The sequence below is a fragment of the Pinus tabuliformis genome, chromosome 9, assembly GCF_031772625.1.
Source record: "Pinus tabuliformis cultivar Carrire ecotype Pingquan chromosome 9, CPIR1, whole genome shotgun sequence".
NCBI lineage: Eukaryota > Viridiplantae > Streptophyta > Pinopsida > Pinales > Pinaceae > Pinus > Pinus tabuliformis.
In genome coordinates this window covers 709,045,516-709,064,286 of record NC_142307.1, presented here as the reverse complement: position 1 = coordinate 709,064,286, position 18,771 = coordinate 709,045,516, and the positions used below count along the sequence as shown (strand labels likewise).

Here is an 18,771-nt window from a genome sequence, read left to right as displayed (position 1 = left end):
GTGAATTTCTACAACCTTCTGTAGGTAGCCATGTTCCAATCCAACCAAATGCTTTTTTTCAAAAACCAAAAGTGAACATTAAACCAGAATTACCTCTTTATGATGACCCTTTGTCAAATCATCTGCTTCTGCAACATCAACATACTTTTCTATACAAATCCATCTCCAAGGCTTCCATTACCCAGGTTCTCCTTCTTCATCACACTTATCAGGGTCTTCATAATTTCTTCAAGGAGATGTCATAACCAATCCTTCTTTACATCAGAGCATTTCAATCATCCTTTTCTGAAACAAAATGAAGACATGACTTTGCTTGTCTATCAAAAAAGTTATCAAATGTATGCATACCTCTTTCTAAGTATGGTCATCTAGACTTCCTTTAGCGGCTTCCTTTCCCTTGTTTGAAGATGGGAAATACTTCAAACAAACCATTATGCTACACTTCCTATCAGTATACCTTCATCCTTCTAAACTGTGGATCCCACATTAAGTGGAATGTAGACTTTCTAAGTAACATTTGCTTCAAGTATTGATGCACCTTTTCAACAAAGATTCATGTGGAGGATCTTAAAGATCCTTTTCTACAAATACTTCATTCTAAGGATGATGAGGTGTGATGAGCTCTCATCTTCCAATCTTGCTAGATGACTTGCATCAACCATGCAAACTGCTACATCGGCTATCCTTTTATGCTTCTAATATGATGTGTTAATTTTAGGCAACAATGGTATGTTCTATGCTTTAGAGCAATTTTACTTCAATTTCTTTATTAGCCCAATATCAATATCCAGTTTAGCAATCACATCAACATGATAGTAAAATGCAAACAGAACATAAACATAAACAGTAGAAGACAAGAGGACACAAGATGTGGCACCAGCCAGGGACAAACCCCAATGTGGGGAAACCCTTGATCAATTATTCTTTTAGTCTTCAATAGTTCAACAAAGAGAGATAGTACAAATTACAAATTCTGATAATTTAGAACAGCAGCAAAAGAACCCTAACCAAAAAAGTCAATGTTGGTCAACAGTGCAGATTTGACCCTCAAAGATTTGGTCAACTTCAGCCCCCAAACAGCAAGATGGAACAACCCTCAAAACAGCCGAATTCATCCCAGTCAACCTGCAGTTAGCCCTAACCACAATCAGCACTGGTCAAACAGTCAACGGATTGCCTCGATTTCTGCGGCTTGCCCAATGAGAGATAACCCTCACAAAAACGCAGTCAAACAAGTCAATGCTTGGTCAACGCAGCCCAAAATAGCCTTCTAGAAATTCGGTCAAACCTGGTCAACGCTAACCCAAAAAATGTCCTTCCTTTCCTTCGCACGTGTGGAGAGAGGAGCTGCCCATAAATCCCTACCCAATCACGTGTGGAGAGAGGAGCTGCCCATAAATCCCTACCCAATCAGATGAGGAGAGAGAGAGATGTGTGAAGATGAGTGGTGTTCAAATGAGGATGAGGCATCATGTATTTATAGGCTAATGTTGAGGATAAATAGACGTGACTGTTGGGCTTCTGAGCCTGCATGAGTTTGCTGGCCGACCTTGACAATTTGTCCATAATCAAAATAAATTCATAACTTCATTTGTACATGTCAAAATTGGATGATCTTTAGATCAATCCTCCACCTCTCGGAGAGAGTAATCAAAGAAAAATATCAGCTGTCATAAATAAGATGACCCATGTGGAGTTTGGCCCTAATTGCCAATTTTAACACCATCTCAATACAGCTACAATGCATCCTATTTTAACTGCAATGCTTTCTACCATGACTGTTATCTGAAAATGAACTTCAATACATGAGAGACCTTTAATAGTAGAGGTCTCTCACTTCTTTCTTTGCTTTCTTTTCATCATGTTATTCCACTTCTTCAGTTACATGGGCTTCACTTCTTTCTTTCCTTGTCTTGTTTCCTTTCTTGAGTTTAGGACAATTCCTCTTGTAGTGCCCATAATCATTACATTCATAACACTGAATCTTAGACACGTCAATTTTCTTTTGAAATTTCTTTTGAGGCTCAAATTTTCCAAACCTTCCTTTCTTTCTTGACATTGTTGCAAATGCTTGTGATGGCTCATTTAATTCAACGTCATCCTTTGCTTTTAATCTGGTTTCTTCAATCTTACATAATGCCCTTAGATCATTGAATGGTGTAGCTTCCTTCTTTACATAGATGCTTGATACAAAGTTGCCCCATTCTTTTCATAGTGCATTGAGTACACAAGTTGTCATATTCGATCTGACATTGTTTCTCCTAGCTCTTGTAGTTGATCTTTAATTTGAGATACCTTCATGAGATATGAAGCCACCCCTTCTTCATTTGTTACTTTCATTTTGTATAATTCGGTCCTCAAGGATATTATTTCCCGAGTTGTACTTATAGAGTACAGAGTTACCAACTTGTCATAAATCTCCTTTGATGTCTTCAATTTTACTACAAATGGAATGAGAGAATCCTTGATAGATTCAAAGAGGACTCTTTGAGCTCGCTCTTCTCCTTTCATATATTTTGATAATGCTTGAGACTGATCTTAAGGAGGCTTGGTGATCCATCTCATGACATAATCAAAAACTTCATTTTTTATGAGGATCAAATCTATTCTCTTCTTCCATGCAAGATAGTTTGATGACCCAACAAGTTTATTGTTATCCTTGCAAAAAGTAGTCATTTGATTTGTAGATAGAGACATGAATATAAAAGTACTTACTTGACAAATGAAGATGCCTCCTTGATTATGATGTCTTCCACTAGAGTGTGAGCTTTAGAATGAGGGAGGGATGATCTTCCTTCTTCAAAATGCTTCTTCTTCAAGATGCTTGAGGTGTGATCCTTTCTTCAAAGGTCACTTGTCTTCTTTCTCCTTTTAATGTTGATGTAGAATGTGGGAGGCTTTCCAAGATGCTTCAAGTGTGTAGTGTCTTTCCTTCTTTTAGATGATGAGATGGAGGTAGGGTCTTTGAGGTCTATTTCCTTCTTCCAAAAGTTCTTTCTTTAAGATGATAAGGTCACCTAATGTGATGACTAGATTCTTTCGATGCTCTTCCTTCTTATGCTCGGCCCTTTGTATCCTTTTCAATTGAATGATCTTCAAGTTGCCTTTCCTTGTCACCTTAGATTTGACACCATGTTGAGAAATTTAGGGTAGCTAGATTAAGTGATTTCTCTTTACATTGATAATTGCTTGTGATATTCTTTTACTTTTTCTTTATGATTAGCTTCTTCTTCTCTTATTATTATAGTGTTCCTATCATCAAACAGATACTAAAACATGAAGATCAATAAAACAAATGGACACAAGATGTAGGCTACCAAGACCCTTCCAAGACCAAGTCAACCTTCTTGAGGATATGCTTCTTTTCACCAAGTCAAACCAAGTCAAATATTTTCCTAATGCTCAACTTCAATCCCCAGCAACAAAATTCAGCCCTCACTACAATCCTGTAACTTTCAGCCCACCTGCGATTAGCTGCAACTTTGCACGTGTGGGTGATTAGGGCTCTTTTAGGTTTCTTCCTTCGCTTGGGCTGCTTCTTCTTCAAAGGCTTCTAGATGATCAAGCTGACTTCTTTACTTCAAATTTCATCTCTTCTTGGATAGTTCAGAAATTAGGGTTTGTAGATGTAGCAAAACCCTAGCCTCCTTCACACGTGTGATAGAAATAGAGAGAAAATTCAGATTTTTCGTCTTCCCTTCTTTCTTCTAGATCTTCGCTTGCCTTCTTTCTTCTTGTTCTTTCTTCCTTGATCAAATTGATCGATAGTTTTTCAAATGAGGTCGATGGCTTCATATATATAGGTCTAAGGAGGACAAATAGCCCTAATGAGGTTGACTTCTTCACTACTAGTACAACTAGATCTTGGAAGGGTAGATCTACATTTTTTACTTGAAAATAAATACTTTGACTTGATATAAAATGCCCAAAGGGGTATTTTACATAAGATAATGACTCTATTGACTCGATGACACTTTGACAATCCCTAGAAGCACACAATGGGTGCTTTGACCTAAAATAAAAATGACTTTGAGCATGAAACCCATGTTATAAAATAACAATAATAACTTTTTCTTTTTTTTACAAAATATACAAAAATCAAGAGTACATGACATATTATGAAGACTGAACCTAGTTACATATTTCAACACTACTCTCCTTAAATTGTACCAAAATGTCATCCATAAAACAATATCCTTTTCTCACTTATCTTTCACTCATATCTACAGGGAACGAAACAAAAACAACTGATCAAAATTCGACGAGAGGATTGGCACTAGATCAGGGATAATGGGAAATCCATGAAAGCAATGAAGGCTCAATCATGCAACACTAGCTATGCCCTTAGGCATAACTAATCAATCAGATTTTCTTCCTACACAGCTCTTTCATGTCGTAAGAGCAGCACCATTTTGATGCAAACATTGTTTTGACTCTATTTTAATGGTTACATTTCACTTGTTGGAATCTACAAGATTTATATGTTGGTTTTGGATAATAGGGCACTGAACAGTGGAAACGTGAATCTCAACTCCCCCTCTTTTTGGCTCCTCGGAACAAGTTACTTTTGCAGAAGTATGGTCTTACAAAACAATTTTTTTCAAACAAGACACTAGATGATGTTTTCATCTATTATCAAGGGCTCTCTTTATTTTTGGAAGATATCAGTTTTGGATCATAACAATAGTTGATGTACTTTGCATATGTTAACTAAACGGTCATCCAACCAAACAATATTTTTTGTGCCTCTGTGCCACTAGAATGTTATGACATCTAGACTCAATGTATATTATTTTGACTATAAATAGAATATGTACTTTTTTCTTTGGAAAAAAATAAATATGTACACACATTTCAAATTAATACTCAATACTCAATATTAATTGAGTATTTCTTTTTTCATACTCAATACTCAATTAAGTTATGTCCATGAAATGCACATTATCAATAGATGTCTAAAATGTCATGGATGAATCAATATCTCATATACATAATATAAGTCCAAACTAAGAACTAGAAACATTTGCTTATAAAAGAAACTAGCTCAAACAGGAAAAAAATGAGGGAAACCTACAAAATATTGCTTTATAAACAAACTAGCATGATCCATCCTTGACTCACCATTTGAAATTGCAATCTATGCTAAAATCATGAGATCAAGTCAAACTTTGCCAACACAAGTTTTGAATCAACATGCTTTGAATTAGATCATTTGGAAGTCAATCCAATTCAAGCTCAAAAAATGTGCTTCAATGTGAAAATTCCTTGATTGCAATTAATGGATATTATTCCCCTAATTGTTATCAATTTAATTGTTTACGGCAAAAACGAATAATTCACAATTGCAATATTCACCATAAAACACGTTGCATAAAATAAAAACCAAGAAGTGAGAAATAGATGCACACACAATAAAAATCGACACCAATATTTTTGGACTAACGTCCCTTGAAAAACCCCAAAGGGAAAGTCGGTGCAACAAATGAGGGTTTATTTTTTTATTATGCAGCAAAAATGGAGTGTACAATAATCTGGATGCCTCACTGGCAATCCTCTTGTAAAAATACAAGCCAAAATAATTAAGATAAAGATTCTCCCTCTACAAGATAATTCGGCCTCCCTTTGGCCTACTCACACTGCCTCTCTGGCTGTTGGCACTGTCAGCCTGATGCAAGCGATACAGCCCCTGATCTACCTCCTATTGGGCCATCTAGCCTCCCTCTGCCACTAGAAAATTTTTGCCCTTCCTTCCAAACTGAAATCTGACCTCTACAACTGATACGAATCCTTCCTGACAACTCGCCTTGCTGGGTTGGCTAACTCACACTGCTAGGATGACTAGAAGATTTTGACCTCCCTTTTCTTGCCTCTCTCACACTATAAAATTGTTGGGAAACTCCTCAGAAAGTTTCCTTTGTTGCTCCCTCAATCATTGATGCTCTCCTTCTGGCTCAAACCCTCTTCCTTGTTGAATCACGACAACTAGATAGCTCAATCTGCCAAGGTAACTCACTCCCCTCTTATGTCTTTCTCCATCCCATCGACTTTCTCTTATAATCTCTTGTTGGAGCACCAACGACCATGATTAGATCCTTATCAATAGCTAAGATCATATCATATTTGATCTGTGTGATTTTTTAGAAGTTTCTAGAGCATAAGTCGATCTCCTTAATTAATCCACCTTAATTAACCAATTTTCCTAAGTTAGACTTACGAAATATTTACATGATGGCTAATTAATTTAATTAAGGCATTTCACAAGCTTATCTCGTGAAACCTTTCATGGGTTTTGGAGATCTCATGTTCCTTAGCCTCTTATACACAAAATGATAATAGAGCACATGTCTAATGCTACCAAAACAATAAAAAACTAACATTCAAATCGCAATTATGGTTTCATTGAACTAAAGTTTTGGGAAAAAAATAGGCATTCAATATACATAATGATCAAAAAATTGCTTCAATCCTCACTATTCAAATTTCATATTCATTTTCCATATTGAGATTCATCACTCAAAGTTTATGAATCATATTGTAGACATAGACAAGATTCGAAATTTCGAATTCTAGTTTCTATTCTCTATTTAGTGCCACTATTACAAAAATAATAAAGAAAGATCAAGCAAAGCTTAATTTTTGAATTAGAATTCTAGATTTATCATTTCCTACATAAACAAAACTTTTGATTTGAAATCAAATTTCAAATTTTCATTTTAGGGAAATTGAAATTTATACTTTCCACAAATCAAGTCTAAGGAGGCCTATCTAGCTACTCAATTACCGCCAATAGGATATGATATTCAAGGTAAGGAAAAGGTGGTTAATTGATGCAATCTCCAAATTTGAATGGATGAGGATCTACATCGATTTAGAAGTCTTGGCAAGTATTTATGAAAGAAATATCGTCAAGCACTACAAAAGAAGAAAATGCCATTGACATTGTAAAACTTGCATAAAAGATGATGTATTGCAGAAATAGACCAAGTAATTACAGTAGCAATAAAATCAGCCCTTAAATAAGTGATTAGCAAATGAAACTAGGGATTAAAATTAAGAATTAAACTAGAGTTTAATCAACTAGCTAAAACTGAAAATTAAAATACATATAACAGTCTTAGAAAACAACACATATAAACCTAGAAGGGCTGTAAAATAAATCAGCAATGTAATGTATGATGATAAAATCAGTTCTAAGCCAACTGAATGCACAATTACCCTAGACATCCAGACTGCTAATGGCTCAAAATTCATGTAAAGTTGTTATAAACCCTAATTTAACCCTACAGCTAAAGCAATAAAACAAAAGTTAAATTTTGGATTTTATGATTGACTATGGGGAGAAGACTAGTGCCTACTTATTTTTTGGGGACACATGGGGTCAACTAAGTACTCCCTTGGGAGAAAGTAAATGGATCTAGGGGAATATCTAGGGTTGTCCACCACAAACCCAAGAAGATCCACATAGTGTCTTACAAAATTTCAATAACCATGTCATCACAAGGTCCATCATCCTCAAATAGGTATGGAATGTCCTCAATCAAGTGTGGAAAACAGCACCATCAACATCCTCCAAAAGCCCAGATCTATGCAAGCATTATCATCAAGGAGGGGCTACAAGCATCCAAGTATGACCATCCGATGTATGTACAAGAGTCAATGCAACATAAAAATTGAGGCACATCCAATGTAAAAGCCATTAGGTATCTTCTTCAAACTTCACGCTAGCTTATCACTTGATGAAATTTCCTAAGTTTAGGTGTAGGAGGATCATCATAAATTCCTGTTAGGTGTACTAGTACCTAGGAAGAGAAGTATTTCACAAGAAACCCATCAAAGAATAAGTGTAAATGGCAATGGTTTGGTTTGGGGTTTACTCCATGGGAATGTTATCATTGACATGTAAGGTTACATAAGATATTCATCCTCGTGAACACCTTTAAAAGAGGGGATGCCTATGCATTGAGTTACTCCTTCCTTAATAGTGTGTCTTACTACCCCTTTTCTTGCTTTTATCTTATGATCTTTTATTTTTCTTCACAAGCCCCTCTTCTCTTGTATATAAAGAGGGAATGCCTATGCATTGAGTTACTCCTTCCTTAATAATGTGTCCTACTACCCCTTTTCTTGCTTTTATCTTTTGATCTTTTATTTTTCTTCACAAGCCCCTCTTCTCTTGTATATGCATTTCATTTTGTAGGGGTTACCTAACTTAGTCCTTTCGTTATGCATTTCATTACATAGGACTTGGGGCAATGGCCTCATAGCAAGGGGGTAGAGCTCAAGCTTACTTTGGCTTTTGAATCATCATTAATATCCCTTTCATTTTTCCTTTGCATTTTGAAATTTGTATCGTGCCCTTTCTCTTTTCTTAATACAAATACATCAACCTAAGGCATCCAAACCCCTTCTTCTCATGGGATTATGAAGCACAAACCTATTTGTGATACATGTAACATCCAACCCAAAAGAAAGAACAAGGAACAGAGGATAGATGGAGTATGTTAAAAATGGAAAAAGACATGGACAAATTACCCTTATAAGGCCCCCAGTAGTAGCCCTTTTCCAAGAGTGGAAACACTTGACTAGAAAATTGATGATGACCACCAAGGTGAAACAAAGCAAAAGACATAGCTTCCAAGCATCACGATTCATTATCTAATTCAGCACATAATCCTTGCTATCATGCCAAATATATTGAACATAAACACTTAAAATGAAGTTATGGACAAATGTGGTATCATATCTATATTGTAGCCATACATATTCCATAGAAAACTATGGATCTAACCAAAGAGGTCTTCTCGTGATGGATAAATTTGGGATTTGTGTTTGTAGTGAAGATATAAGAAACACGAATGGCCAAGGATTTCGGCTCGGCAGATGTGAGCGGGCACAGCGGAGAGCAAACAGTGGAGGGCGAACAGCGTTCAGCGCAGACAGGGGCAGTCAGAGAGCCCTATGAAGGGCAGTAGAGGAGGGGGCTCCACTCCCTCCTACAAGGAGGCCGTGGCCAGCAGAGGCAAGAAGCCTCTAGAAAATGCTAGGGAAACAGGGGTGGAAGGAAAAAGAATTACGGAAGAGGAAACAGAAGAACCCATAGATAAGGATCAATATGGCACAAAAGACAAAGAGGTAGAAGACAAAAAACAGGAAACTAAAGACAAGAAAAGCAAGGGACCCTACAAACCCAAAGATGACTTCATTCCCAGGGTTATTTTGAATAATCTAGGGTTGTAGGCGCACAGGGAGCACATGGGGACATATGCCATCATCTGTAAGTTCATGGGACTATGGCCCACTGAAAAAGCTTTACAGTGGTGGATTAAATACCACTGGAAACCTAAAGGGAGCATAGATCTTCATCTCGGGTCTAAGGGTTTTTTTACGGTGGTGTTCACAAATATTGAAAACAATGACAGAATATTTGAAGGAGGGCCTTACTTCTATGCTGATGCAGGGCTTTACATGAGACCATGGATGATGAACTTTGTTCCAGAAAAGGAAACTTTTACTTTAGTACCGATCTGGGTAAGGTTCTATTCTCTACCTTTTGATTACTGGTAAAATGAATCATTAGCAACCATAGGCAATAAATTAGGTCGCTATGTTAAAGCCTCTGAAGCCACTAGAAGGGGAAAATATACTTCCTTTGCTAGAATATGTGGAAATGGATCTATCAGGAGCTCTACCGAAGGAGGTTTTCTTGGAAGTTTTTGATGAAGAATGGGTGCAAACAGTAGATTATGAGCACATTCCATTCAGATGTCGCAAATGCCATGAACATGGACATCTTTTCAGAGACTGTCCGCTCAACAAAGAAATAAACAAAAGCAGAATCAACACAATGAAAGAATCAGATAGCTTCCAGAAAGTGGTTAATCGAAGTAAAGGAAGTAAAAGAGGACCGAAAAATCAGCAGCGCGAAGGACAACAGTTCAGGCAGAACAGTTTTCAGGTGCTTCAGGAAGAGGAAGAGATTACTAAAGAAGATCAAGCAATGGAAGGGAGTTCTGTAGAAAAGGAGAAGGAAAAAAACCTGGAACAAACACAAAATAATGAGTACCAGAAAGAAGCCACTATGAGCGATGCTGAACAAGAAATGGATCAGGAAATGACCCAGAATGATACGGACCCAGAGGACCATGAACTACTAGAAATTCTTGACAAAGAAAACCTAGACCTAGAAGGATTCTTGAGGCAGGGAACGACAGGGGGAGTGGATTCGCTACCTCAAGAGGAACTCAACAGAATACAACAGCTGTTTCTATGGAAAACGCAAACTGGGAAGCTAGAGCGAGGGAACAACATAGATAAGTAGGACAACCGAGGTGTGAAAACAATGAAAACTACGCTGGGACTAGCCACTAAAAACCCAGGCAAGAAAAGAGGTAGAAAAAAGCAGAATGAACTCTTGATGGAGTGTGGAAAGCTGATGATTGATTCAGGTAAGATGAAAGATCTAGCCAGCTACTCCTTTACAAATCTTTTATAATGAAGTTGACATCTTGGAATATTAGAGGTCTAGGAAGTAAGAGAAAGCAGAGAATGCTTAGTAACAGAATGAAACAAGAAATGTCAGATATAATGTTCATCCAAGAAACGAAATGTTCCATTCAAAAGGTAAGACAAATCCACAACAAATGGCTCAGCAGCTATGAGTTTCTAGAAGTAAAAGCAGAGAATACAGCAGGGGGCATACTCACTCTATGGAATCCACACAGAATAGGCATTCTGGAGGCTGAGGCTTCCAGAAATTATTTATCGGTTGTTATTCAACCGGTAGGAGAAAGGGACACCTTTCTGGTCACAAATGTTTATGGTCCTCAGAAAATAGATGACAAACTTAGGTTTCTAGATACCTTGGTGGATCTCAGGAACAGACATGCAGATATACCATGGATCATGGGAGGGGACTTCAACATGATCAAATCTCTTTCAGAGAAAAAAGGAGGAACAAGATCTCTAAGTAAAGACTCCATGGCTTTCCAAACCTATTCTGACAACATAAATCTTGTTGATACTAATTGGAATACTGACCTCTTTACTTGGAATAACAAGAGGGGAGGAGATGCCCTTATTGCCTCAAAGCTAGACAGATTCTTCATCTCTAAGAATCTTATGCTAAATGGTAAAGAGGTAACAGTGCGAGTTCTTCCCTTTGGAGGCTCAAACCATTGGCCAATTCAATTGGAAATCAAGGGTATAAGCACTCCTAGGAACAAACCTTTCAGATTTGAAAATATCTGGCTGTCACACCCAAACTTCACAAGCAACATTGAAAAATGGTGGTCAGAAGACTTGCAAATTCAGGGGACCAAAATGTATCTTCTTCACAAAAGACTAAAGCACATCAAATTCCGGCTTAAGGAATGGAACAAGAAGGATTTTGGTAATATTTTTGAAGAAAAGAAAGTAGTTGAAAACAAAATGCTGGGTCTCAACCAAGCTCTAATCAAGGAAGGCTTTGATAAAGATATCAATGATCAAGCGGATAAACATTATCAGGAATGGGAGAATCTATGTAAACAAGAGGAAATATTTTGGAGACAAAAGTCCAAAGTTCAATGGCTAAAAGAAGGAGAGCGTAATACTAAGTTTTTTCATAGAACCACCATGGCCAATAGAGCTCACAACAGCATCTCTTCGATCAAGAATGAAGCAGGGGAACTTCAGATCTCCCATAAGGCTATCGAATCTGTGTTAGTCCACCACTTCCAAGGTATAACATAGGAGAACAATTTAGATAGAGAGCAATCCATCAGGGAAATAACTAGTAATGTACCGAAACTGGTTTCCAGAGAGGACAACTTTAACCTTAATAGACCAGTAACGGAAGGGGAGCTATGTGACACCCTCAAAGACATGCAGAATGGCAAAGCACCGGGCCCGGACGGTTTCAATGTGGACTTTTTCAAAGCTTGCTGGAATATTGTTAAGCAGGACATTTTGAATGTCGTGGAGGATTCCAGGTCAAACAAAACCATTCTGAAAGCCCTCAATACATCCTTCATCGCCCTTATCCCCAAACAGGAGATTGCTCATACACCAGATAAATACAGACCCATAGCCCTATGCAATGTAATCTATAAGATTATATCCAAGATTGTTGCTAACAGACTCAAACCTTTGCTTCCGGTTCTGGTATCAGGGGAGCAATCGGGTTATGTGGAAGGCAGACAAATTCTGGATAATATCATTCAAGCGCAAGAAGTGGTGCACTCTTTAACTAGCAAGAAACAGGCGGGTATGATCATGCAACTAGATATTGCCAAAGCTTATGACAAGGTAAATTGGGTCTACCTTAAGAAAATGTTGATTGCATTTGGATTTGATCATATCTGGGTCAGATGGGTAATGGCACTGGTGACCTCCTCCAGTTTTTCTATTTTGGTCAATGGCTCTCCCTCGGGGATTTTCAGTCCCTCTAGAGGCCTCAGACAGGGTGACCCGCTCTCCCCCTTTCTTTTTATCATCATGATGGAAGGACTGGGTAGAGCTATAAAGCAGGCGAAATCATCAGGAAAGATTAAAGGTCTGCAGCTTACTGATAATGGGCAAGCCCTTACTCACCAACAACTTGTAGATGATACCATGCTACAGGGAATCCCCACAGTCCAAGAAGCTTCAAACTACAAAAGAGTTCTGAATCTTTTTGCGTCGGCTTCAAGTATGGAAGTTAATATCTCTAAATCAAAAATCTTCTTCTTCAATACCAATATTGCTATTCAGAAAAAACATCTCCAAAATTCTGGGCTTTCAAAGGGATTTCCTTCCTTCAAAATATTTAGGAGTCCCTCTAACTGCAAAACTAATGCTCAAAACTATTTGGGAACCTTTGATCAACAAGTTGCAGGACAAAGTCAATAAATGGACCATCAAATCTTTAAACCTTGCTAGCAGGTTAGTTCTTCCAAAAGCAGTGCTTCAAGCAATCCCTATTTTCATGTTATCAGCCCTCCCAACTCCAAAAGGGGTCCTCCAACAATTGAGAAATATTCAAAGAAACTTCTTGTGGGGCAGGGAGCAGACCAAGAGGAAATGGGCCTTGGTGTCTTGGAAAAAAAATTGTAAGCCCAAGAACCATGGAGGGCTAGGATTGGATGATCAAGAGATTCTCAGCAAGGCTCTAGGGGCTAAACTTTGGTGGCGCTGGGTCCAGCATCCAGAGACTCAATGGGCAAAAATCTGGAAAGAAAAATATGCTAGTTCCTAGCAGAACAGTGATCTTATAAGAATGTCAGGAAATATAAAGGGTTCTTATATTTGGAACAAAGCCTGGGAGAATAGAAGACTAGTACAAGAGAATAGCTTCTGGGAAATCAGAGAAGGAAATCTTGCTCTTTTCTGGGAAGACAAGTGGCAACAAGAATCAATTCTGGTGAAAGAAGACTTCCTTGATCTTAAACAGGAGTCAGATTCCCAAGGTTTAATAAAGGTTAAGGATTTCTGGAATCATTCGCATCTTACGGATAAGTGGAGAATCTGGAGAGACATAGATTGCAGAAATAACAATCTTCTGAAAACTAAAGCAAAGGAGCTCAGGAAAATAGTAGAGCAAAGGAAGATTTTAGTGGCAGAGGGACAAGACCAACTGAGATGGGGAAATAACAAAGAGGGCACCTTTAATCTTAAGGAAGCAAAAAACATTCTCCTTGAGCTCGATCCCCTAGTTCCGGACAAAATATGGCAAAACCTTTGGAGGCATCAAGGGTGGATGAAAATCAAACTCTTCATGTGGGTTGTATATCACAAGAAAATTCTGACTTGGGATAACTTAAGGAAGAGAGGTGTTCAGGGGCCTTCAAGATGCCTGCTCTGTGAAACTCAAGAAGAAACCTTGGAACATTTACTCAACAACTGCATTTTCACTTCCTGGTTATGGGACTTTTTTGCTACAATCTTTCAACAGTCTGATAGAGACAGAGGAAGCATCATTAGTACCCTCAGCAACTGGAGGAAAAAAATTTCGGATAATGAAATTCTTAACTCAGCGTGGGCTCTTACACCAAGCTTCATCATATGGAACGTTTGGAAGGAGAGGAACAAAAGAATTTTTAAGGAGGAAAAAAAGCCCCCACAACACCTGCTGGAGATAATCCTGAAATAGCTCAAGGAGACTGTGGGAACCACTGTTCGCACCCCCCCTAAAAATCCCCTCTCAGAAGCGGAATTAAAAATTCTCAGGCAACTGGGGATGCAGGAGCTCACCCTCCTAGGCCTTGACAAGAAGATCATTTCTTCGGATACGGAGAAGGAATTTTGGCATCCTCCTCTGGAAGGCTATTTAAAATTCAACATTGATGGGGCTTCAAAAGGGAACCCGAGAACAACAGGGTATGGAGGGGTCCTCAGAAATGCAGAGGGAAGTATTGTTTTCATCTTCCATTGCCACCTAGGTATAGCCACCAACAACATGGCTGAACTAATGGCTATGGAACAATGCCTGGATTTACTGAAACAGGACAACTGTCTAAATGTCATGATAGAGGCAGATTCGGAGTTAATTATCAACTCAGTGCAAAAAATACATAATGGAACTGCGTCGGATAAAGTCTCTAAGCATTGGAAATTAATTTGAGTCTTCCAAAGAATTCAAAGCCATCTCCAGGGCCTGCGCACTGTCAGTTTCCACCATGTTCGCAGAAAGGCAAATAAGCTTGTGGATCTTTTGGCCAACCAGGGAGTCAGCTGCACAAAGAATAATGTGTCGAGGAAGTGGCAGGAGTTGAGTCCAAGCAGACTGAGAGCTCTATGCTGCGAACAGGTGAAAGAAGATAGGGAAGTGTTTAGACTCCAAACCATGGGGACCAGCTCGATTTGATTTTCCCCTATATGTGTCTTCAGTTCCTGAGTTGCTGGTCGCTGAAGAGAAGAGTACCATGTCTGGTCGCCCGGACTCAAGGAGTAAGGGTGATAAAGATCTCAGCTGATTCCCATCTGTCTCTGCACGATGGAACATGCTCACCCTCACAACATCCCAAACCTAGGCGAGGGAGTTTAACATTTGCAAGTGGAACCAGGTCATTCGACATCTGGGGGTTTTAGTTTTCAGGGTCCAATTTGCAAAACCACCTCCCAGGCGGTTTTCGACTGATCACGTCGCCTTCATAGTGGTAATGGTTTTGGCGTTTTCGCTGCGATCCCATTCTTCCTGCGACACGTGGCAGGGGGGTGTTCTGAAAACTGCCCTCCATCGCAGATTAACTTTGCACCTTCTTGTCCTATGCGAAATCTTTCTCAACCGTTGGATTCGGGTGAAGTAAATCAACGGTGGACCGGGACAGTGCTACTTGGTGGGGAAGGACCGTTAAACTTTGGACTCCTTTGCTATGCGTCTTTCTCCTAGGTCGTTGATCTTCTTGATTTGTTGGGAAGGATCTATGGTTTTGATTTTTCCGGAGGGAGGCAGAGTGAATGTTCGCGGGCTTTCCGAGGGTTAGACTTTAGTTATGTTAGTTATTTCTTAGGCACGAATTTTTGGATGTAATGCTGTAAGGTTGAGCCCTTGGTGGCTAAAGCTTTTATTTCTTTTCTGTTTCTTCGGCGTCGGGTGGACGTTTGTATATACTGTACACTATTTTTTTGACTCAATGATATAGAAGGATCCATACTTGCTTCAACAAAAAAAAAGCTATGGACAAATGTACCTTATATGTCTCGAGCATTGATATCATCAAATGAGTGAGTTGGGCATAATGTGAGAGGCATCTGTGGGCAATTGTTTGTGGAGAATGTTGGACGTCATCATCAAGACCACTGTCTATGATGTCGATCATCAAAGAAAAATCTTCTCTAATTACTCATAGAAGTGAGAGGGTGACATGGCCAAGGGCCCATTGTTCAAACTATTGCAAATTTTTTCAATAATAAAAGAAACATCATTTCCCATGTTTGAGATTTCTTGATTGTCACCCCTCATTTCTACCTAAGCTATATCTACAACATCCTACTCTCAATATCCATCCACATCCTTTTGGGGAATTTTGTGCAATGATGAACTCCATCATTAGAAAGTCAAAAAAATGGGCTTTAACCATCATGTATGAGCCTATAATATTATGTTTGCACTTGCAACAATTCCACCAGCAGCTACTACCTGGGTTCTCCTTTTTCCAATCTTTGTCACATACTTCCACATGGGAGAAGCTACTACCTGGGTTCTCCTTTTTCCAATCTTTGTCACATACTTCCACATGGGAGAAGCTACTACCTGGGTTCTCCTTTTTCCAATCTTTGTCACATACTTCCACATGGGAGAAGCTACTACCTGGGTTCTCCTTTTTCCAATCTTTGTCACATACTTCCACATGGGAGAAGCTACTACCTGGGTTCTCCTTTTTCCAATCTTTGTCACATACTTCCACATGGGAGAATCAACTGGATATGGTTGATCTTATACATATTTGCACACAAAAAAATCTTTCCAAATGAACAAACCTAAAGGATGAAGATATATTCATCAAAAAGTGATCCAGACTAGATCATTATATATAATTTGTTATTGTCTTGATAATATTTGGATGGAAAGGAGCAATTGGGTTGCAGGGTTTGTCTTAATGGCATGTCCCGGTTTGGAGATTTGAGGCCGAACTCTTCTAGAACCACTTTGAGGTATTAAACAATATTTCTACATAGCAAGACTTTTCCAACGGTGCAAAAATCACCTCAATTAGAGCTCATATGTCGAGTTGAACTCCCACAAGTTGACTTAACTTGTTGACAACTATGGTAACAAGTAGATACTACATCAACCCCCATAACTCACATGTGGCACTAGCCGCATGTGGATTTGAAGAAGATTCTAGGTCCAAAATCTTATCACTAATTAAGGGTCAAGGATGCAAAAACCCTAACCCTAGACAACTATCAAGCTATGTTAAATATTGGGCCACTAGAAGAAAGGGTTGCATTCTTTAAAATTGTACTCATTCCATGGTTATAGTAAAGCATATAGGAGTAGGATTTGAGAGCATAGCAAAAGAGTAAAAGATTTTGCAGCAGTGATACACATCATAGTGCCAAGATTTTGTAGTAGTAATTAATTTGCTATCTAATGAAATAAATTGCATAATCTAAAATTTCAGGATATTATAAGATCTTTTGTGACAAACTGTTCCAGTGATATAACCATGGCAATTTACAGATCAAAGAGTTACAATATAAGTAGGTTTACAGAATTACAGTCCTTACACCCCGATATTTGCAAAAAGATTCATGTGCTCTGTTTAGATTTGCATCCTGTGCGACTGCAACCTCTTCCTCCTCTACCTTTTCATCCCCAACCTTCTGTCTTTCCTCCAGCTAAAAAATACAACAAAAACTAACCTAACTAATTTCGGAAACAGCAGTTTCCTTCAGACTTCTTTTCATTATTTGTTTTGCCAACGTGGCTTCAAGGGTAAGTCAGTTAAATTAATTTGGTCAAGAGGCCTTCACCTACTGGTGAGGCTGGTGGAGTACTAAGTTGTCTACTGGGGTTCCATTCTCACAGTGCAAATGGCATGGGCAAAGAAAAAGGAAAGTCAATTAAATTAATTTGGCCAATGAGACCTCAATATACTGGTGAGTTTGATAGAGTAGTAAGTTGTCTGCTGCGATTCTACTAAGATGCGTTGCAACCAATAGCAGGGATGAGGCCAGGTGTAAGTCTAATTAATCTCGAACTTGGCACTCAAACTGAAGGAAAAATGAGTTATACAGTGAAACCTCAGATGTGCTTCTTGAAGCGACTTCCATAAAGAAAAAAATAGTTAATTAATTCAGAGAGGAAGAGTGACTTACTGACATGGCTGTATTCTGATATTGCTTGAACAACGTGGCGGAGGGAACTCCAACATTCCAAAAGCTATTGTGGCCATCCAAAGAGGCGGGGATGATGGCAGGGTTGTTTTCCTTTTCGTCCATGCTGCCGCCGGGACGACAGGCCAGATCTTGAACAAGGTGCTGCCTCTTTGGGGGCGGAGATCCTACAGCAATTTGCTGCAAGGGTTTGGCCTTCACAGCAGCAGAAGCGTAATTGTAATTGTAATTGCGATTGTGGCTGTAATTGTCGTTATTGTTATAATGGTGCCTGCGGGCTTCAATGTTGGAATTGTCGTAAATGGTAAGTGCGTGCGGTGGACGGTGCAACCAGGGTCGCTGGATAACTTCCCCGCCGTTCGATTCTTCATCGACACGGTGCCCCGGCTGCTGAGGAGAAGGATAAGGAAGAGGAAGGGCATTGTGCTCTGGAAATCTCCGGTGGCTCTTCTGTGCCCGTTTTTGGTCGGGTGTGACCTCCGAGAGGTGTTGAGGAGGACGAAGAGCCGGGGAATTGGGAACTTCCCTCACGGTCAGTGCTGCCTCAAGCTTGCTAGAATTTGTTTTCTGGTTCTGCGGTGAGGAAGATGGTTTGCGCGATTGTTTCTTCTGAGCTGAGTGGGCAGCGACCGAATCGATTACGGCCCAGAGCTCGGCATCGTCCAAATCGTTGTCGTCTCCGCAGAATTGAACCATTGCCATTGATGGGTGGATTCCCCTGTCTCGCTTCGCCTCTCTCGCCCTTCTTTTCGTTGTACCTGCCGAGAGCGGGAAGGAGTGTTTGAAGACAAATTTGAAATTTGTTGACTTCGATCGGTATGACCTGTGGATTATTTTTCTTTTGCCAAATTTATGGGACTGGAATTCTTTTCTTGGGGCTGTGGTGGAGGCCTCCTTCCTTCTTCCTTTTTTAATATTTGTGGTAGTCATTTTTCATGTTTATATGTTTCATTTTCTATATACTATATTTGG

General features: G+C 39.1%; 1 protein-coding gene across 1 annotated transcript in view; it reads right to left on the bottom strand.

The window, feature by feature from the left end:
* The window catches only part of LOC149150666 (peptide transporter family protein), a 107,425-nt gene extending 88,722 nt beyond the window's left edge, over positions 1–18,703 (bottom strand). Inside the window, exon 1 of the mRNA XM_089439892.1 lies at positions 17,782–18,703. Within this exon, the coding sequence (XP_089296018.1) occupies positions 17,782–18,501 (720 nt within the window). The 5' untranslated portion in view covers positions 18,502–18,703. The remainder of the gene's footprint in view (positions 1–17,781) is intronic.
* Between the last annotated feature and the right edge of the window lie 68 nt (positions 18,704–18,771).